Source organism: Lagopus leucura, unplaced genomic scaffold (genome assembly GCF_019238085.1).
Source record: "Lagopus leucura isolate 7727_CA_CO unplaced genomic scaffold, USGS_WTPT01 Super-Scaffold_100004, whole genome shotgun sequence".
Taxonomy (NCBI): Eukaryota; Metazoa; Chordata; class Aves; order Galliformes; family Phasianidae; genus Lagopus; species Lagopus leucura.
In genome coordinates, this window is record NW_024962264.1 from 33,323,160 (window position 1) to 33,346,234 (window position 23,075).

General features: G+C 42.6%; 2 protein-coding genes across 2 annotated transcripts; one reads left to right on the forward strand and one right to left on the reverse strand.

The window, feature by feature from the left end:
* Window positions 1-299: 299 nt before the first annotated feature.
* BBS12 (Bardet-Biedl syndrome 12) lies at window positions 300-5,662 on the reverse strand. Its single transcript, XM_042871376.1, has 2 exons — window positions 5,312-5,662; window positions 300-3,163 (listed from the first exon to the last, which is right to left on the reverse strand). The coding sequence occupies exon 2, from the start codon at window positions 3,145-3,147 to the stop codon at window positions 1,015-1,017; it is 2,133 nt and encodes a 710-aa protein (XP_042727310.1). The 5' UTR covers window positions 3,148-3,163; window positions 5,312-5,662; the 3' UTR covers window positions 300-1,014.
* A 236-nt stretch (window positions 5,663-5,898) lies between these two features.
* Window positions 5,899-11,043, forward strand: LOC122180005 (caltractin). The gene is made up of 5 exons (XM_042871377.1): window positions 5,899-5,976; window positions 6,591-6,746; window positions 8,786-8,914; window positions 9,032-9,169; window positions 9,395-11,043. The coding sequence occupies exons 1-5, from the start codon at window positions 5,974-5,976 to the stop codon at window positions 9,482-9,484; spliced, it is 516 nt and encodes a 171-aa protein (XP_042727311.1). The 5' UTR covers window positions 5,899-5,973; the 3' UTR covers window positions 9,485-11,043.
* Window positions 11,044-23,075: the final 12,032 nt, after the last annotated feature.

Sequence of the window (23,075 nt, forward strand, 5' to 3'; positions counted from 1 at the left end):
CATATATTACAAACCTCTTTCTTGCAACGAAGTGCCACTTCTGAATTATTCTGTTTTCAGTTTTAAGTGCTGAGACACACAGTACCATGGCTGTGCCTCTACCATTCAGGTAAGATTCACTGTCAGTTTTTAAGAAACAGCTGATATAATTACACTTTTCTTCTCCACAAGGCTATCTGACAGAACCTAAAGGAAATAATCTAGAAATCCAACTTGCTACTGAAACAAAACTGTGTAGAGTTATATCCACTCTGTAACACAAAAGGGGAGGGTTCGGCCTGAATTTATACAGAAACCTGAGAAATTTCAAAGGGGTATATTTCAAAATAGAAAACATATTGCCCATACAATTATGCAAAAACAGAACCAACCCAATACAACCTCTTATTTTAAGACGTAACAGTCATAAGTTATCGCGAGCTTAACTTGGAATGCACAGAAATTAAGAAATTATGAATTACGATTATGAGTTATGATCTTAATTACCTCTTAGGTCTAACGCAGACAAATAAGCCAACAAAATGTAAGAAAGCCCCCTCTTCAGAAGATATTAAGTACTTTACGGCATACGACTGCAAACACCTCATACAAACAGTACGTGTTGGGAAGTTTACACAAGGAATCTAACATTTCTCCAACTTGACTTCACAGTGCTCCTCTCCATAATAAAAAAAAAAGAACTGCACATCTGCTCTGCTAAATAAAGCTAGAAAAGTCAGCTGAACTGGATTAGCCTAGCTATATAGACAATATCATCAGTTAAGAACACATGGCTGGGGTTTAGAGATTAGCCCACACGTGATTTTTGTCTTATTTAACTCCAGTTTCTAGAAATGGGAAATGAGATCTATCTTGTTACTGTTTCACATGGAGGTTCCTGCTATTATACTCTCAAGCCCTAACCACGTCTAAATGTTTGCTTTTTGAAGAAATGTAGATTGTACCTGGACTTCTTTCACCCGTTGACTCCCAGACTCATTAAAAAAAAAAGAAAAAAAAGCAAGCTTACAAGTCCTACAAAAACATAAATTCACTTGATGAATGTGGCTGACTCCTTCTGGGACCTATGATGATTTCGGCATCCGTTTGAAGCACTAGCAGCACCAAGTCTAGAGCTCTCCGCCATGCCTCCATCTTGGCTGTAACATTATCATAAGCCTTTACACCCTCTTCACTGTCAGTGAAAGGGATAGAACCACCTCTGAACATACCACCTCTTCTGAACTCTTTCAGTACATATGCTGAGGGAGAGCCACAGTAAGCTGCTTTTTGGAGGTGATGATCAATTAAGGTATGTGCTTCAAACTCCGATGCTGCTTTTGCAGTGTTGCACATAACCATGGAAAGATACTGGTTCCAGCCAGTGGCTAGCGCTTGAAGCACAATTGCTTTATACTCTGATGAAGATGCTGCCAGCCTAGGACTATGAAACTCCTTCACAGCATTTTTATCTGCTAGCTTTGAAGACTGCTCTGCAAGCATCTGACTGTGACTAAGACATAAGAACTCAACTGCACCACCACCAGGAAAAACTTTCCCATCCTTTAAAGCATGATGGAGTCGATAGACAAAAGTCCAAAACTGGTCTTCAATGAGCTGCATTTTTGAAGCTACTGTGGTGGTGAGCATGGCTGTCAGCAGGGGAATTCTTTGCACTTTTATCGTGACTGGCACAAGCTGACCCAGTTCCATTGCACGCTCGTCACAGCCCTTCCACAGCTCTACCCAGACCCCGCTCCCCAGGCAAGCAGCATTCAGCTGAGTGAGGTATGTCACGGGCTGGGCACCGGTCACCTCCCCAAAGGCACCCAAAACATTCTGAGTCACAGAACTTATTACCAATATTTTGTTTGCAATGCATCTTTCCATTAAGTTTTTACACACAGCTCCTTTGACCAAAATCAAGTTTACTTCCAAGCTTATTAGAATATCTAATGTACTGCTTAGCCACGAGTCTCTTGATCCACCTTCCTGTAGGCTAGGATACTCCAATACGGTCTTTACATTCCGTGGCTTAGTGAAACCCAAGTGACGATACTGTTCGGTTAGGTCACCATCCATTAGCAGAATCCAAAGGGATTTGTCCTGAAAGTATTTGATAACTGTGGCTTGTTCTGGTGACACCAGAGTGATAAAACCTGGGCAAACACAAGAGTAACTTTCAGGCAGACCTGGTAAACAGCATGTTGCAATTTCTGCGATACTGAACTGGGAAGAGCCACTACATTCTGCTCTCTCGTGTTGATATGCAACAATGCCTCGAAGCAGTTTCATGCTAGGCTGATTACCATGACTTAGAGTCATTGCAAGGTGTTCTAAACCATAACATTCACAAGTATATGCTGACTGTCCTGAGAGGTATACCTGAGAATCATGTAGGTGACTTGAAACATGGCTTTTTGCTACGGTGCTGAAGTATCTGCTGTGAGTTAATACTTTTCGCTTACAGATGGATGCAGAGACACCACTTCCAGAAATCACAGATGTACTTTTGTCATCCACTGACCCGACAAGGGAAGCTACTGAACCAAAACTGGCCAAAGGCCAAACCAGGCCCTTATTAAAATTACAATCAGCTTCCTGAGGGAAACAAGAATTTCTTGGAACAAGTTCTTCTGATGCAGAAATATCTTTCTGAAAATACAGAGAAATCTGATGATTTAGAGAACTGTCACATGGAATTTGGGAAACTTTACTTTCAGAAGTTCTTGGCCTAACACTGCTAGAACACAGCTCTTTGTTTACATCATGTACTGATATTTGAAGACACTGGGCTTTCTCACAGCAAGAGTCCAACCCCTCAGACATCACAGATACTATTGCTGAAACAGGAACATTCTGCTGGAGGCATTCCAGTACAGCATTACTCCACGCACCAACAAGGAACAACAGGGTACTCATCCCAGTTTTAAACTCCTTGTTTTGGGCCTGAATGGTTTCATTAAGAAGCTGTCCAGCAGCACTAGTTAAATCCAAACTTTCCATCAGTCTAACAGCAGAACAAATCAACATGCTTTCGTTGGTGCTTTCATCCACAACAAATTTACAGGATTTCATAGGTCCCAATAATGTTCGTCCAGCCCATGCCAAGGATGAGAGCTGCTGGAGTCCAATATGTCTTCTTGAATTCACAGCCCTGAAAGCCATGGCCAGTGCGCAGCATCTGGGAACAGAACACAAACTTACTGTCCCATCCTCATAGTATTCCAGAGAACACATCACAAAAAATACTAAATTAACAGTTTCATACAATAGAACCATAGAATCACAAGATTGCAAAGGACCTACAAGATCATCTAGTCCAACCGCCCTCCCATTACCACTGCTACCATAAGCCTCTAAACCATATCTCGTAGCTCCTCAACCAGACACCTCTTGAACACTACTAGGAAGGCAACTCCACCACCTCCCTGGGTTTTGTTTAACACTGAACAGAGCTCTCCAGTGACATATTCCACAAAAATCTTTTATCTTGTGCATTTATTTTGAGACAGCAACTCACAGACTTGCTGAAAAGATGCACTGCTAAAATATCATGGATTTGTGTGTGTGTGTGTGTGTGTGTGTGTGAGACAGGTAGTAAAAAGCTATTGATTCCAGTGGTTTCTTAAACGTGAAACAGTACAGATCTAACAGAACTTTCAGTTCTGTTGTGACCTGTTATCTGGAATTAGAACAAAGGTAGGGCTGAATAGACAATTATACACAACACCATTGGCCTGGTACAGATCCATCTTGGTACTATTAGTTATGCCATTGAATTTAACTTTCAAATATGGAAAAACATAAAACTTATTTTATTCCAAATTCTATTCATTCCATTTAACATACATTGATACTCCATTTAAGTCTTTCAAGTTTTGGTTGACTACTCAGCTTTAACACACCAAAAATAATTTTTCTCTCCCTTAAAATCCTTTCCACACCGCACTCCTGTGGGAAACCACATGGATTAAGCTAAAGCTTTTCTTTTTTTTTTTTAAATGAAAAAGTATATACACCAAAAATTAAGAAGTCATAACTCATACACCTTTTCTGTCCAGATTCAAATAATACTTCATCTCTCTGAAGGTCTCTTCGCAGAACTATTCCAAAATCAAAACCTTTTTTGCTACTACACTCAGTGAAAGTTCATCCACATACTAGCTCAAAAAAAAAACCAAGTGGGAATTTAAAGAGTAGCATTGGCCATCAACATAACCTTTATATGGCAACAACCTTCATGTTCTACTCCACTCCAAACTGCCAATAGAACTTCAATTGCTAGATACTCCTGAAGTATCAAAACAAATATTAACGAAGAAATTACATTGTTTTGTAGTTACCTGCAATCCCTCCTTCTGGCTTTAAAACTGCACTGGAAGTACACTACTGAAAATATCCATCCAAATTCCTTAAAGCCTTTCTCTGGAAATTTTTCTTGGCAGTCTTCTTTCTAGGCATGCTATGCAACCACATCAGTATTTCCAGTAAAAATATTTTTTTTCATCCTTTTTTTTTTTTTTTCTTTGCCCTTAAATGAAACCTTAACTTAAAATCACAACTAGACTGTTTTGAAACAATGACCAAATTAAATAACAATCATTAGATCATGGAATCTGATATGAAACATGAAGAAATGAAACAGGCAGAAACTGGAACACAGGAAGTTCCATACTAATAGTGGAACAAAGTTTGTTACTGTCAAGAGTAATGGAGCATTGGAACAGGCTGCCCAGAGAGGTTGCCCAGCCTCCCTTGGATCCAAATGGACACTTTCCAATCCAACTGGCTGCAGGAAGCATGCTTTAGCAGGGAGATTGGACTTGTTGATCTCTAGAGGTTCCTCCCAACCCATACAGTTCTGTGAGTCCATGAGAATCACAGCAGGTTACAAGACGGATTGCGCAGCTAATGCAGCTATCAAAGCCATGCACTTTGAAATCTCAAGGCAGCCAAAAGGATACACTTAGCTAAAATTCACTCTGAAATTTTACTTGAAAAATGTGTCTTTCACTTTCAGCTTATACTCATACTAACTAGCTTTGTTCTGGGCACCAGCCTGCTCTCCTGCAGATACATAAACCTGCACTGAATGGACCCAACGACTTGGCTGCAAAAGTAGATGAAAGCAGGACATGCACTTATAGGAAAGTATGCTCGTATTTTGTTGCTTGCACAACCTCTGACACGTGTAATCGAGACAATTTTCCACCTTTTTGTTTTACGTGTTATTTTGGCAAGAAGATGGAGCTAGGAACGAACACGCTCCAGGGATCAACGTAAAGCAGACCCCCGTTTAACTTCTCCCCCCCCCCCGCCTACCCCTTACCTCTTTGTCCGTCCAGCCCGAGGCGGAAAAGCTGAAATGGAGCTCAGCAGAGGTGAGGAGGGATCCCGCAGAGCCGCTCAACAAACGAGACCAGCGCTGAGGACAGCCGCGGCCGCATACGGGGCCTCCTCTACCTGCACGCCGCGTCCCGCAGCAGGTGGCCGAAAGCAAAGGGCGGACACGCGGCTGGGCTCGGGACCGCTCGTCACGTTCGCACACAGCGTTTTTAGGACTCGCCAGTACAGAACCGGACGGGTACGAGAGCCGGGCCCCACACTCACTTGCGTAGCTTCGCACACGTGCTAGAGGCCTGCCCGCCGGAGGAAGGCCCCGGTTCCTCAGCGCTTCGCTACGGCCTCCTTCTCCCCCCACCGCCCGCCCCTCGGGATCCCCGCGGCGGCCCAACGGCGGCGAGACGGGCCGAGCCGCGCGCTCAGAGCCACTCCGTTGCCATGACAGCAATCCCGCCGCCGTTGCGCGGCGAGCGCGGCGCACTCGTGGCGTCACGAGCACACCGAACCTCCATTGGTCCCGACGAAGCAGGCGGGCGGGCCTCCAGCACATCCGGCTCGCCGATTGGTCGGCTCGCTGTCGAGGCGTGCGGCGGTAGGGAGCTCGTCTCGGCGTCCCGTGTGATCCCGGCGCGGTGCGGCCGCAAGCAGATGGTGAGCGCTTTCCCCTTCCCCTACGCCAGGCTGGCTGCGCGCGGCCCGCGCCGCTCCGCCTCAAGGAGCCTGCAGGGTGCGGAAGATGGCCGGGCCCTCACCGCGCTGCCTCCCGGGCCGCAGCGTCGCCACCTGGGGAGCGTGGCGGGCCCGCAGCGTCCAGCCGCTCAGACCTGCGCCGCGGGGACGCGCTGGTTTGCAGTCCGACCAGGGAAGCACCGAACGCCTTTGCCCCAACGGAGCCGATGCTCTCAGGCCTCCCATTTCAGTACTGAATTTGAGGACTGTCCAAATTTGTGTGCCGCTTCCCGTCGCGACCCATATAAGCAGTTCATTTTGAGGCTGTCTCCCGCTTTCTGTAGCATTCTCTTCAACTGGCATTCTTTCTACTTAGAGCTGAACACGGGAAGCTCGGATACTTCTTCCCTCAGAACAAAGTCTTCAGCTCGGTTTCTTCCTGGAATAATCTAGGAAAACACACATAGAAACCCAGTTGCAGTCGACCAGGTGCAGCAAAGAATGTTTCTCACTTTGCTACACCTTTACTGTTACTTATAATTTAATTTTGACTTTTTTTCTGAGTGAGCTCTTTCTCATCTTTCTTCTTTCTGAAGGCGTCCAACTATAGAAAACCTGGCTTCAGTACAGCCCAGCGAAAGAAAAGTGGCTTGAAACCTGAACTTACAGAAGAGCAAAAGCAGGAGATCAGAGAAGCTTTTGATCTGTTTGATACTGATGGATCTGGAAGCATCGATATAAAAGAACTCAAGGTTTTCAAAGTTTTTTTTTCTTGATTGGAAATATCATGGGTCACGAGATTGCAGCTGCTTTTTCTGTTTGCCCAGGCCTAACTTGCTCTGTTTTAAAATACTGGTTTATAAAAAGCAGTAATGCTTACTGCTTAATGCTTACTGGTTTATGAATAGCAGTAATGCTTACTGCCATGACTGAACTTGGGGTGTACTACACGGATAACCTGAGAAACCTGTATGTAATAGACAGCTGCCAGACTTCTCTAATGCAAGCATAATTGGTCAGGTAGTTTTGAATGCCTGGGCATGAGAGGAACTTAACAGTTCCTGAACCAACTGTATGCATTTCTGTTTTCATGACTGGCTAAGGCCATTGTTTCTGGGAACTGGAATTCTTTTGTTTTAGGATGAATACCAGAACACAAAACATTTTCTTCATCCTGGAGGTAAACACACAGATCTTGCACTTAATCCGGAAAGATGCTACTATTTTTTCATACATATAATCCACAGATTATCTGTTCTTTTATTTAATAAAGAACAAAACAGAGATGTGAGTTGGACTTCAGTTGGGAATTCGGGCAGTGTCTGTGTGTGCATGCACACAGTGGTACAAGGGGAAATTTACTTTCTGTTATGATTTCCCTACCAGCGCCTCATTTTTTTTTTCCCCAAGCCTGACCATTTTATCTTCTTGACCTTGATTCCTCACATAGAAGCACATTACCTCTGCTTCTGCACACATTACCTAAAAGTACAGGGTTGTCTAAACTGTAGCTTAATAATTCAGGATTTATCTGGTTGTACTTGTACTTGATTAAGGTGACTGTGTTATGTGAACACAGTTTATACCTGTGAAAATATAGTTTAATTAATTTTAAGTTTAAAATATAGAAAATATAGTTCTTAATATGTTCTTAATATGTTATAGTTCTTAAAATGAACTGGTGTAGCACCAACCACCTCATGCTGTGTTTTACTTTTTGAAAATTAATTCCAAAATATGGATACTTTACAGTAGAAAGTGGCCCCCTCTGAAAGACAAAGTAGAATATTTTGAGTTATCCCATCACAAGGCATTAGTCAGAAAACACACGTCATATAAATGTGAAGTTTTTAGTGACTTAACACTTTCCAATAGAAAAATGTTTACCATGAACATTTCTGCTACTGTTTCCAGCATGTCATACAGAAGGAATCAATATTAACTGAACAAATCCTCCTCAAGTTGCATGTTCTTGAAACTTCAGTTTCTAAATGAAATATCCTGTAATCACTTGGCACACCAGGACCAGCAAATTACTAGTCTTTTTTTTTTCTTTTTCTTTCCAGTAGTGAAGTAAATGCTGCAGGCTGGTAGAACAGCAGAGTTTGGTTTAAACAACATTAAGCTTTTGTACAACCCTCTAAACAGCAACACCCACTTTTATAGCAGTACTTTGGTTGTGCTCTGTAAGACTCAAAGTTTGCTTTTCTTTTCCTTAGTCCAGCAGTAATTGTGTGATGATTTACTGAGGCAAAGATTTATGGAGTGTTGTCAGTTGCCCCCACTCCCGAACATGTAACCAAAAGTGCCAAGAGCTGTCCTCCTCGATTTCTTTTATCTGTTCACTTGACTGTATAAGTTAATAACATGTAATTCGGAAGACATCAAAATTAAAAGGCATTCTGCCTGCTATTTCTGATGAATTGAGATTACAACCCTGATTGCACTCCCCCCCCCCCCCCCCCCCCCCCCAAGTCCTGTTTTGAGAATCCAGTCCTTTTAGGAACCATGCTGAAAACTAATGTGTAGATCAGAAACATAGATTAGACACGAAAAGTTTCTCAGGTTCAAGAATACATCTATGTTCCACATGGACCCAAAGAGACAATACATGAGTCTTACAAACATCAAATCTACTCTATTACTAATATGAAAGATAAAACACACAGGCAAGAGCTATCAGAATGTCTTCCTTAAAGTGACTTGTTATTACAGTTTGGAAGAGGAAATTCGTGTAGCTGCTGCCTTTAGAATTCTGGTGGCCTCCTAACACAATTGCTTTTTGGCACAGGTTGCGATGCGTGCTTTAGGCTTTGAGCCAAAGAAAGAAGAAATTAAGAAAATGATAGCAGATATTGACAAAGAAGGAAGTGGCACCATTGACTTTGAAGACTTTTTGGCTATGATGACACAAAAAATGGTAGGAGTTCTTAAAAATACATCTATATAATCTTGGGACAGCATAAAGAATACTATAAAAGGATGTATCACGTTAGCAGGTGTTTTGTAAGTAACAAATATTTTACTCTCCTTCTAGAGTGAAAAGGATTCAAAGGAAGAAATTTTGAAAGCTTTCAGATTATTCGATGATGATGGGACAGGAAAGATTTCATTCAAAAACTTGAAAAGGGTTGCCAAGGAGCTGGGAGAAAATTTAACCGATGAAGAGCTTCAGGTAAATTTAATTTGCCAGAGCTTTCCCAGCCCCTGGAGTTCCTAAGGACAGGGTGGGAAATTCATGCAATACAGAAAGAGCTGAGAGGTTAGAGATGTGCAGAATAATAAAATACATGGTTCTGTTTTCTTATTAAGTACTTCTGTTTTGTTGTTTTTTAATGAATAGAAGGTCTTAAGTTTAGATTCAAGCCCAGTGCCTGATCAGATATACTCTGTTTTGTAGGAAATGATTGATGAAGCTGATCGAGATGGAGATGGAGAAGTAAGTGAGCAAGAATTTTTGAGAATCATGAAGAAAACTAGCTTATATTAAGATTTGTTGCCTTACAGCTGTTCCAAAAGACGACAGGGAAAAGACTTAAAAATGGGTTTGTGTCTCCTGCCTATTATTATGCTATGTAATGAAAGTCTGAAAAGACAGATTTTCATCCCATTCTTCTCTTTCACCAAAGTTAGTTGCTGGGAGGGGGCTCTGGTACCCAACAAACTGTTCAAGTGAGATACTGCAGAAATAAAAAAAAATATTGCAGAAATGAAAAGGAAGGATGAGTGAGCTGGCAAGGCAGGGTCCCTTTCCCCTCAGGCTCCCAGATGAAGATTTCACTAATTGCCATTTTGGATAAAGAATGCTGTGTCTTACGTAGATAATTAAAACAACCTGAAAACATTTCACTTGGGTTGCAAAGATTACTGCTGTTTCTTAGAGAAGCCAAGTCTCACCTTCCCAGTGCTACATGATAAAGAGATCATCTCATAGCACCTTAAAGAACCACATTACAATATTTTTATTCCTTTTAAGGCTTTTAGGTTCTTTTTGTGTCCTTTTGTTTATTTCCATGAAAGTCTCAGAAATCAACTGCATATTTATATTTATTTCTGTATTAAACACTGTATTCTCCTAGCAAGTTCATTTTGCACCTAGTGGGAAACAAACATATATAACTAGTTTTTGGTTCTTCGTTCCAAGCAGAATGCCATCAGTAAACAGTCTTTTCTTTAACTATTTCATGATCTGAAAACTGGCTTACTTGATTCTTACCTGCTTGGATTTTCAAAGTTTATAGTATGACCAGTCAACATCTTGTGCCATTGCTCTTACTCCAGAGACTTTGCAGAATTGTTACTATGCCATGATTTTAAGTACTTAAGGAAAACACAGTTCGAGGGCACAGTAGATGAAGTTCTCTCTAGCTATTTAGAGTCAAGTAGCAGAGATGAGTTGCATCTGAAGTGAAAAAATAGCTCACTTTGGACACCTGTGGATGTATTTAGATCCATGCAATCCAAATTCATTTCAGGTATCGCACCCTTTTTTATTCTTATTAAGTACTTCCAGTTTTTAAATATTTCTTGTATATAATATCAATCCAGAACTGGAGAGCCACACTTCCATCCTATTGTGACATAGCAGCAACGCACAGCCTGAAATCTGATTATTTGCTTAGGCAAGGTGGATTTATCCTTGTGTCATGATACAGCATTCAGCCTGGGGAAACTGTATACCCTAATCCACATCTCTGTTTGGCTCCTTGTTAAAGCTGCCTCAGTTCTGATGAGCTGTAAGGGCCCACCATGGGGAGAGTTACTTTCAGTAGTGGAAAGGGGAAGTGTTTATTGACACTTCTCCTTAGCATGCAAATGTGGAGCTGGCATGTAGTCCTCTGAGTTTCATACTCTGAACTGCTCTCTGAATAGACCCTCTCTAACCTACACAGTAGGCTTAAACCTGCTCACAGCCCTAACAACCTCAGAGATCTGTGAAGTCCACTATTTAGACGTTCAGTGGCAGTAGATGTAAGCTAGAGTACTGTAAGCTTTTTAAAATGTGTATTAACTTTGTATAGTGTGAAATAAAACTGTTTTGTGAGTTAACGACTGTGTAACTGTTTGTGTGTTTAATAACTTACACTGACAAAACTACATTTTCAAAAATAATTTTGAAGCGTTAAGCAGTTCACCAAGTATGCGTTTCCTTTATCTTTTCTTTTAGAGGGAGAAATTCCTAGTTGCAATAGTCTTTCCTTCTGCTGTGCTGATTAAAAGTTTCTAGTACTAACCACTTCTAATCAGAAAGGGAAATTTCAAGTTCTAGTTGATGCTGGGGAATCCCAGAGCTGATTGGAGTGACTGTACTTTTAATACTGTCACAGGAAGAGATTGATGACTGCTGTTTACCTATGATGCATGTCACATCTCTCTTCCTGTTCTAATCCTGTTACTTGACTTCGGAAGGTAGGAAAAAGATACACAGTCATACATACTGCTGAGGAAATTTCATTTCTGGCTTGCACATTAATTTCTTAAGTCTGGAATGTTGGACCGTGCCTGAATTAGCACAGAACTTACAAATGTTAACGTAACAGAACAAGTGTCTCATGCTGCTTTAGTCTGCGTTGTAGTGAGAGATATCTTGCCTTCTCTTCAGCCACAGACACCACGTATGATGACTATCAGCAACTTTGGCAGCAGCCCACAGAAGTGCTGTGGTTCTGTACAAATTGTTTTCATAGAATCATTGTCACTGTGAGTCCTTCCACACCTTAAAGAATTTCTTGTTTACATTTGTATAGCTGGTGGTGGAAAAGGAGCCTGACTGAAGCCAATGCTGAGCTCAGAGTTAAGTTTCTGTGGGGAACCAGTGCTGAGCTGCACAATTATGCTTCTACTGGGCTGGCAACATTCTGCTCAGTGAATTGTGAAAATACTCTGCAGATGTTTTTCCCAGACTCTGCCCTAGTGGCTTATCCTAAATAAAAGTTTCACTAGAGAAGACAGATTACTTGCACCCCCTCCCACTCTTCACTCTATACTCAAAAATACACTAACCTAAGAAGTTAGAGCCCTTCTCAGAGACCTGGATTCAATACTTTAGCACTAAAACTTTGAAATGAAGGCAAAACAGTGTTTCAGGTTTCCTTGCAGAAAGGGACTCATCTCTAAAAGCACCTGAATCCAAGAGAAATCACCAGTATGTGCACACAGAGACCAGCACCTGATGCTGAGCAGATAGCTTCATTCCTGAGCCAGAAGCAGATGGCTGTGAGCTCCGTTCTATGCATCCCTTTACCTCTTCGTGCTGAGAGGGGGGCAGGTTCTTACCTGGCCATTGCAATTCCACTTGGACAGCTGTAGTTCAGATGTATTTCCAGCTGGAACCCTCCTCCTCGACACGAGCAAAGCTGGACTTTGAGTTTCAGTTGGAAACTGGACAAAATGGAAAGTGGAACTGTTATTTGTGTTTGGCAAGCACCTAAATATCAGAGTGTTGATAAGGGATATAATTGGGAAATAATGTTGCAAATTACATCCAATGAAAAATGCTTTCATATGAAAATACACTGGGATTTTAATAGATGCCAAGTAGTTCAAAAGAAAAAAAAATGTTACTTAGAAGTTAAATTCCAAAACATGCCAACTGGATGGCAATTTTAGATTAATCCTTCCTGCTATCTTCCCCATGCAACTTGAAGTTGTTATCTCTCAGTCACACAGTCCTGCACAGTAAAGGGAAAGTTGGCTTTAGAGAAGCAGAAGTGAAAAAAAAAGTTCCTAAGATGCTCCAAAACACAAGTTCTCTTTCCAAGCTTAGTTACATATGCTAACAGAAACCAGCCACAGCTGCCTGATGCATTTATAGCACTCAGGCACAGAGAGTGAATAACGAGTTCAGGGTGTTCCTCAGACACTGGAGGCACACCTGGCTGAGTGGCTCCAGCAAAAAGAAGACAACAATCACCCCTTTTCTACAGCTCAGAGTGACTGTGAAGGGCCACACTGAGCAGGCATGGAGTTCTGATTTCAGTGGGCATTCCACACACTGCTCAACTACAGGATGTGCACTCCTCCATCTCTACAGGAAGATGTGTAAGTCTTTCCAGTTCTCTCTACGGTAGTAAAGAACTGATAGATCTCAGAGTCTGGCAGTCTCGCTAGAGGGCATCCAGTTACTAATGTGCAGGTGATGCTAATTTCTCTTCTCTGTGGCTTTTAACGATGATCAAAAGTAGGCTAACAAATACCAGCCTACTGGAGCTTGAAATACGCAGTTGGATACCAGTTTTTTTGCTTCTTTCTTTGTTAAAGAACGCAGCACTTTTCAGGGAACTCCAGCACAAAATATTCTAATTAGCTGCTTGTTCAAAGCTAAGCCCCCAAACCACACTTTCTCAAACTCCCACTCTGTATCAGTAAGCTCTAGGCATGCTCTCAGGGGAGCAGAGAGCTGAGTTTGCCCTTCACACAGTCCTCCTGAGCTCTCCAACCACTATTCTGCAGGGTTATTTTCTCTCTTTAGAAATATTGCTACCAAGTGGAACCACTTTAAGCAGAAAGACAGAGCCAGACCCATTGTGGAATGCTGGTAGCCCTCTCTTGGAATGTTGGAAAGCTGGAATCTCAGTCTTGCTTTGGGACAAGAGGAAGAAGGATTTGAGAATTAGACCTTTGCCCCCAGGTAAGTGTGTTGACCTTATGGAGACAGTTTACACTAGGATGGATGTCTTATTCCAACAGCCTCTGGTGTTGGAGAGCGATCCAAGAAATAAATGTTCAGGAAACTGCCTGGCCAAAGCTCACAAGCAGGGTAGATGGACAGCTGCCTAACAGGTTAATGATGGCTCAGAATGTCAAAAGTTTTACAGCTTGTATATATCTACTGCTGGAAAAAGATAGGGCCTATGAGGAAAAGATGTAGAGTTACAGTTGGTTCAAGACAAAGGACCCGGGAAGTCTGACACTCTAGAACCTGATCTGTATGTGACCAATTGCTCAAGAAGTACAGAGAAAGAGTCTTGAAGCCATCAGCCAAGCCTGCCTGCTGCATCAGGAGCCCAGCAGAGCTAGAACACACAGGAAATGTGCTCCCATTCATTGCAGCAGAACATGCAAGTTGCAGAGACTGTGGTACCTACCTTTAAAAGACTCAGCCCTTTTTTGACCTTTTTTAGGGGCTCACTCTCATAGAGACAGAAACCTAAAACTGTAGCTCTTAGCTTCTTTGGAAGCCTGGCTGCCACCAACTACAAACTTGAAAAATGTGTCACTTTTTGTCAGTCAGATTTTACACTGTGAATAAGAACAAAACAAAACTGTCAAGCTTGAGTTGGAAATATTAAAGATTCTGGGCACAACTGTAACAGTTTTGCATGCATTTATTCTCCCAATGTTTGATGTGTGTGCATGGAAGTGCATCCTGTATGCACACATGCAAATCTCACAGTCTGCTACTACTTGAAGTTCACAAGTACAAATGTGAACATGAACTGAGAAGTATCATTTGGAAAGAGGGAGGATTTGCTGTAATATTTTAGTCCCACATAGGATAAGGTGTGTCGGCTGTGAAGAAGTGTAACCCTTACTTCTCTGGAACAAAAACCCAACGGGTTAAGCCCAAATACAAAGTCAAGGCAATACTGGGATGGATACTGCCACTCCAATGCCACAGTTCAAGGCCATGAGGCAAGGCTGTGCTGCAGAGCATTACACACACACTTCACCAAGAAAAAGGTGACCATAAACACTGTAAGTCTGATTTATGAATACATCTCAATAGGAACAAGCCATATCTACATGAGCTTCTAAAGATGTCCTACCAGATTATCTCCATTTAAGGAAACACACATTTTTAAAAGCTATTTTAAAATAAAAACGAAGCTGATGTGTCCTCTTTAAATAGCTTAATGCAAGATCATCCAAAGGTGAAATACACGGAAACACAGTTTCCAAACCTTTTGAATATTTTGTGCAAGTCAGTTCATGTGATGTAGTCAATTATGTGTGGTCAAAGGTGATAATGATTGCAGATTGGCTCAATTTTGAAAGTGAGGTTAACAAAATAATAGGAGACTGAGGTACAGATAAGGTCCAAAAAACAGGGCACACAGAGCCACGCCATCTATGAAACCCAGCATCTAGGTGTGTGTTATTTGTTGTTTCAGATTCCTGACAAGGTCCCTTCTGTAAGTTTGAGTAGGAAGGACTCATAGTGCCATCTTCACTTATTCAGTGTCACTTATTTCCAAAGCTGTCAATTACTCACTGCTTGATAGCTAATTATTTACAAAGAGAAACAGAAACCAGCTTTGCATTCAACCCTTCCAAATAAACTCAGCTAAGAAAGATTTTTCAGTAACTTTCAATTCTGATAGTATAAGCTTCTACTTGTGGTCCTAAAGGTACATTCTGCAGAAACAAAAGATCTTTTTTTTCCCCAAGGTGGAAAAAATCCATCACACACCAGTGGGGGTACAGTCTGCCTAAAGCAGACTGTAAATAACATTGCAATTGCAAAATAAGTGCAATTATTTTCTGTAAGCAGAAAAATTCTGTAGTTGAGAATAGAATTTAGTAAGCACATCCCTTACCAGGCAACTTTTCAGCTTTCTCTCCTATGGTCCAATAAAGCATTTAACAAAATGGCTGACTGTCCCAAGTATTACTTATGTTCATCCTGCAAAACAAATACATGTTCTCTGTTGAGTCCAGGTAAAACAAGTCACCACACACTTGGGGTCCTTGTGCAGAAAGCCATTTATGGTATTAAAAACAGCAATATCCAAATCCAAGAGAAAATCAGTCGAAAATACTATCAAAATTGCTAGAACCGTTTCCAGAAATGAAATGACTTTCAGAAGAGTGGGAAGAAGCATGTATTCTTTTTCTTCCTATACCAAAACAAGATGTAATAAAGGTATTAGAAGGAATATCATTTATTAAGTGGGGGTTTTTGTGCGAACATTCAGAATCCTCCTCGCTATCAAATGTCATGCAATACTATGATTAAGTCACGATCTATCCCTTCAATCCCGACCACCTCCTGCTACAGGCTGAGCATCATCTGTTCCCATTGCCTTCAGGAGGACTGAGCGGCGCTTAGCACTTCTGCAAAACCAGGCCCTAGACAACGAAGGCTTTTGGTATGGGCTTCCTATTTCCTGCAGTGGATTTGTGTAGGTGGCTTTGTTACCAGAAATCCATACTCCTACACAGCAACTTCTGACTGTGTTTCTGCAGAAATGACTATAATGAAAGGAATGAAATATTTTTAAAATAATAATCATGTCTCTGTTTCTCCAAACCAATTAGGGTATATCTCCTGCTGGTGAGATTAATTTATTCACCTCCTGGGTCACAAAATTAAGTGTAGAGTAGAAAACAACAGGATTAAGACTTGCAAAGGCACCGAGGCTTCGACTGCCACATGCATGAGGAGGCAAAAGCCCGTCTGGACTGCCTCATCTCCATGGCCAGCAGCTGAGTCACTGCCCAGCCTGCAGAGCATCTCACTGCTGCACTTTGCAGCCAGGAAAATCCCACATCCTCCCAGTGGGTGTAGGAAATGCAACCACAGCCTCTGGACGTGCCAACACCAAAAACAAAGGGTGACTGTGGAGCAGGCAGCTCCATGGACTGGAGGCCAGCATCCCATCACCTTGATGATGGGAGCCCAGCTCCTGCAGCACAAGGGCATGGGTGCAGGAGCTGCCCACTGGTTTCCCAGCCTCGATGCTGGCAAGGTATGTGACCAGCACTCAGTCCCCCACCAGGATCTGCTGTGGCCCTTGGGAAACCACCTCTCCTGTCCCGTCCCGTCCCGTCCCGTCCCGTCCCATCCCATCCCATCCCATCCCATCCCATCCCATCCCATCCCCATTCTTGCCTGGAGAAGGTGTGGATACCTCAGCCCCGGAGGCACTGAAGGCCAGGTTGGATGGGACTTTGAGCAACATGACCTAGTGCCTGGCAACTCTGCCTCAGCAGGGAGTTGAAATTGGGTGGGCTTTAAGGTCCCTTCCAACCAAAGGTGTTCTATGATCCAGTTTCTCTGCTCTTTAGTAAGGGGCAGGTTGCAGCCACCCCTTGCTTGTGTCCCCTGCAGCCCCACCAGCCCCATGTGGAGCTTTCACCTTCACATGCAGAGACTTACTGCAACCAAGCCTTGCCACACTGGGGCAGCCAACGCAGCCTGGTCAACTCCAGTGGAGGTCACCAGAACACTCCTCCTGCCTGCCACTCATCCCTGCTGAGGTGGGCACAATGAGCCAAGCAGATTTTCATCTATGGGTTTGCCAGTACTGTCTGAACACTGCCAAATGCTGCTTCAGACAAGGGCTCCACAAGCCCACTTCTAGAAAAGCAGCTGGAGATGCTGCTCACAGATCTGTATTCCTTCTGTGAGTTCCCCACAGCACTTCCCGAGCTCGCACTGAGGGTGCTTTTACTCAAAGCAGACCGCAAGCATCCTGGGTCAGACAGAGCTTGCTCCTCCAGCCTAGGGCTAACTTTAGCTTTCGGGAAGGAAAACACACAGGCAGGCTGACAGGGGTTTGCCTGGCTGTCTGGGCAAGTGCTCCAGACAACAGCTCCTTTGAGAAGCTGCTCCTGTGCAGCTGACAAGAAGAGACCTGCCATCCCTGAATGCATGCTCACACATGCAGGTGGCAGCAGAGCGGGCACCAGAGGCTGCCTCAGGGACATACCCAAACAACCTCTGTCAGTCCTCTGCAGTATGAGCCTTCCACAAAGCCTCCAATGGCTTGAGAGCTGCTTAGAACCAGCACCAGCTCCCAGCCATCCCCACCACACAAACACAACTCCTGGCCAGCACCACACCTCCTCAGCAGCCTCCCATCCCTCAGAGTGCTGCCCTGTGTCTCCAGCACTGCCTCTCTGCTCTGTTTAACTACTTGTGCTTTCCCTAGGAAGGTTAAGAAGCAAGCGCTGTGCAGTAAACAAAGAAGAGAAGAGCTTTTCTGGCATCCATGCTCTGTCATATTTGTTCCGTGCTCATACTGCATGAAACGGGAAAGCAGAGACAGGGGAAAATAGTTACACCTTGAAGGGAAAAAATAGACCAGCCTTTCGTAGCCACGTCTCAGCACACATCCACTGCACGCAGCACATGCTGCCTGGTCTTCCATCAGGTGAGCTAAAAGGTGCGTGCATATTTTTGGAATTAATTCCTTTCTACAAGCTGGAGTTAGAAAGAACTGATATAAATGAGTAGGATGTGAGATGCTGCCTCATTGTCCTCAAGTTCAAAAGTTTATGATGGCTTTTGAATGCTACTTGAAAATGTAAAGATGGCAGATGAGTTCCCTTTAAACTACAAAATAATCCATTTTTAAAAACAAAGCACTGACTGAAACTGAATCTATGTATTTAATGGAAAATGGAGTCTAGGACAGTATCTTTTGTGGCATAGTTGCCACCCTGAAACTTCTGTAGTTCAGAAGGTAGCATAAGTATTTGACAAAAATGAAATTCACTCTTACTTCAGCAGTTTCCACTGAGAAATTGGCTTGTCCAAGGCACTATTGCTTTTTTAAAAATTACATCAACTTCAGTAGATTTTACTTGATAATGCTCACTGAGTTCCTAGTAATTACAATTATTTATTATTTGCATATGAAATTTTAGGGACTATCCAAGCAGAACAGTAACAGCTCCATGCCCTAGAAGGCCTTCAGCCACAGGTGAAGACAATTGAAAATGAACAGTACAGCAAAGAATACATAAGGCATTACTGGTCTGAAATCCAAGGAACATGAACATCCTTCTGATGTTCATTTCCTAGAACAGGGACATTTCCAAAGGCATAAGAAAATTGAAATTGGAATGCTTTGGAAGTATTAAAAAAAATGTACTCCTAAATATGCAGTAGGAAAGCAGTAGATCCTTGGAGAGTGGATCAGGATGAAGCAGAAGGGAACATACTGACAGTGAACAGGACAGCCAGCGAGGCTGAGCTCATCATAGCCAGCCTGTGCAAACAGTCTTGCATTTAACATGACAGAGCAGAGGGATTCCACAGAAATTATTTGAGCAGTGGGAAGACTTAGAAAATTAGCACAAAATGACTATGTGAAAGCCAGAAAGAATCCTGCAACAGAAGATAGATAAGAGGAAAGGCTTAGTTCTGTGAATAAAACCTATACGTGATTGAATAAACACATCCGGATTTAAACACCATTTGTATACAGAGCAGTCCCTGTCAAAGATGAAGCCCAAGTTGCAAGTCTGATTGAGAAACAAAAGAAACAAGATGCTGAGGGTTTAATACTCAGTGATCCAGTACAGCCAGAGCTCACATTTCTGCAGGTGCCTAATCCATGTTGTGGATCAGCAGTGCTGCAAATGAGGAGGCACTGGAGAAATCCCTGAGCACCACCAGCAGATTCAGGCATAGGTGGTACAAATGAAGCTGCACAACCCCCTAGGCTTGCAGGTCCTTTTGGGCAGGACTGCTCCTAAGTCACCAGCCTGCTGATTAGTCACTGCCATGTCAAACCATTTGGGTGTTTTTACCTGGGGCTGCTCAGAAGTTAGGGCTCCAGGAGCATGTCACCACATTATTTGCCCATCTTAGTCCAGGCTCGTACACGTGAATCATTGACAAACCAATACTGCCATCAGAAAAAAACATTCATCACAGTTTTCCCCATCTGAGACCTCTTGCCAGGGAAGGAATCGCCAACAGCTCCTTTCAGTTGGTCAGTCTTTGTGTTTACAATGACTGGTGTGCTTGTCTATGCTGCACACAGCCATTCCTTACTCTTTAGCTGAATGACAAGACTAAAATGCTGAATGGGAGCAAACAAACAATACATCCTCCACATCTCAGAGATCTGATAAGTTAACGGCAAACACACATGAGCAAAAAACGCAGGGAAACAGTCCTCTGGTTTTCTGAAACTAACAGAAGATTTCAGGAATTGGCTTTGGATCTGGCAAGCTGAGGAGTTGTTTTCAGTACTCTTAATTTATTTCTTGAGCTTCTTCAAGGGCATATTTCCTGCTTTATTCATTTATAAGCTGACAACCCATACACAATAACCCACTAACAACTTCAGCATCATACATTAAACAAAAGAAACACAGAGTGCACTGTTGGTCAGTAGTAGCATTTAAGACTGAGCAAAAAACTACAACTCTCATCATTTGGCTTAGGCTCTCAATGCACATTTGTGCAGTAAATTTATTCCAGTTGTCAGGCTTTCCATTTGACCTTTTAAACAGTGGCATGCAGCACCAGTCCTTTTGCAGCCCCACATCTCTGTCGTCAGTGACTCAGCAGCTCATCGGATACCCCGCAAAGTCTGCAGGCACACAGGATTATGTGGTTTTCAGTGACAATTTTCCATTAGCGTTTTTTTTTACTTCTAATTTAAATCAGCCTGATATTAACAAGCAAAAGATGGAAGCCTTTGATAATGTCTTCTTCAGCAGACCAGATGGGATACGTTAATTAGAATCACAGAATCATTGAGGTTGGAAAAGACCTCCTAAGATCTTCCAGTCCAACCACCAAACCATCTCCACCACACACACTAAGCCTATCTCTCAGTGCCACATCTCCACGTTTCTCCACGTTTCTTGAACACCTCCAGGGTCGGTGACCTCACCACCTCCCTGGGCAGCCTGTGCCACTGCAGCACCACTCTTTCTGAGAACAAATTTTTCCTGATTATTCAAACCAAAACTCCCCTGGTGGAACTTGAGGCCATTCCCTCTTCTCATCCTATCACTGTTATCTGGGAGAAAAGGCCAACCCCTGTCTAAACACCATCACCACCTCCTTTCAGGTGGTTGTAGAGAGCAAATTATACATATGAAAATCATGATGTTAAAAATAAGGCATATACATCACTTTATGATGGCATGTCCTTCTGTTTAAAAAAAAAAAAAACAAACAGTTGAAGTTATTCTCAGTGCTTTTTACTTTCATAAACACTTGCTGATGTTTAGTGGCTGATTAAATAATGGTTTGCAGACCTGTTGATGAATGGCTGATATAATGGTATCACATTGCAGCACTTGTGGTCAAATGCAGTTTCCATAGCATAACTGAGAATGCAACAAGTAGAAATAGGAACCTGTTGGTACTATGCAGCCTGCACTACTTGCATAATTCAGTCCTTGGTGGCTGCTTTATTTTATGGGGCTGCAAAAGCATACACAAGAGATTGTTTTAGACAGAGCTTGACCTACTCTAACAAAAGGCTAAGTAAGTTGTTCAGAAATGCTTCTATACAAAGAAACCATGGGAGATTGTTTCAACCACTTTCTTTTCATCATCCCTCTTAAATCCAAGATTCACTCAGGTACAAAGACGAGGAGATGGAGGAAAACAGGTTAGTTGTGCTAACACTGATGCAAGAAAATACTGTTTTTAGAGAAGACTGTGGAAGTGTATCTCACAGTACTGCTACAGCTCTGCTTCGAGCAAGGTCCTTCCACATCAGACAGCTCTAAAAGGAAAATCCAGGTACAGAGCAGAACAACACCAACATGACCAGAAGCCATCAAGCCCTTGGGGAACTGCCAGGAAAGAGCAGTATGCTTGCAAAGACAAGCTCTTCTAGTTAAGAGCAGCAATAACTATTTTTGCTTAGTTAAATCCCTTTTTGAATACCATAATTGGTTTTCAATTACAACCTCACAGATTTCACCACATAATTCTTGCTACTGACAGCAAAATTACTCAGTTTATCAACCTCATTCTTCACATTATTTTGTGTTGTGTAAATCAAGCATAAATTCCCATATTAATTTTTTTTTAATTTTTTTTTTAATGTGATGTGCTCATGTAAATCTCATCACTCTTTACAAACCTGACAACATTTTGTTGCGGATGAAAAACAATGCAGGACTGTTTCCAACTTTCACTCACAACATGAAGCTGAGAGAAAAAAAAAACAGGCAACACAACTGAGAAAATCAGCAAACTTCTCATGCTGAGGGCAGTCAGTGTCTTTCATATCAGCACCCAGCACAAGGCTCTGATTTCTGCCAGCTGATAGTGCTCACCTATGCATCAGGACTCCAGGCAATCTAAGTTGGGAATCCAGAAAATGCACAATTTCTGTCCCTGTGTTGGAAAAAATTTTGCTCTTTTTAGCTTATGATCTTTACATATAGTTTGAGGGCTGAACCCTCACACAGGCAAAAGGAATTCTGCAATTGACTTAATAGAGGAAGTCAGTGACTATTATGGAATTAGGGGCAGAATTAATTGCTGGGATAAGGGACAGATGGGAAAGGAGTGAGAGAACACAGTCTGACTTCAGCTTTGGTAAATTAGGGAGAAGCTGAAAGCCCCACGGGTCCCCTATTCGTGGGCCAAAAAGTTCTGTTTCATGCACGTGCACAAACCAAAAGTGATGGTTACACAGATGAAAAAAAAAATCCCCTCCTCACTCTTTTGAGGGAGTCTGACTCATGATTTTCAGACTTTTGGGGACTTTTAAAGGCTTTTCTCACAGTAGAAGCCACAGCACTGAATAAGCAAAGGTGGGTGGGAAGGTCTCACACCAGCGACAAGCAGAAAGGAGCAGTGAAGCAGTCAGGGCATTTCTTAATTTTTAACACTGGATTTTGTGCTTTGAACAAGATTTTACTAAGCTACCTTTTGGGGCAAGGTAGAATTTGTTTTGATGACTAGGTTTCTAACATTTAAAGAAAAAGAGAAGTTTACTTTCCCTGCTCAGAAGCCATGCAGACACCTGACCTTTGTGACCAGGGCTGGGATACAAGCTTCTGTCACTTGAGCTAGTACCTTTCCAGGCAGTGTGGAGGTTTTCCTCCCCTGTGTGGAGGCATGGATGCATTGGCTCTGCTTTGCCATGCACAACCCTCCCCATCACTTCTGTTCCCTTCTCTCTTCCACCACCACTTATTACTTGCCTTATTTTTATTCTTCTCTGGTCCCAGCACTGCAGAGCCTGGCCAGCTCCCTCTCCCATCCAGCCTCTCTTGCATAACCCAAAATATCTGCTTCTGGATCTCTCTAACACTGCTGCTTTTCCTGCTAGGGAAATTAAAGAAATGATTATTTAGAGGATTTTGGGAGAAACTCAGTTCTGAACTCACAACCAGCTCTCCCTGATGAGGAAGATCTGTTTGAC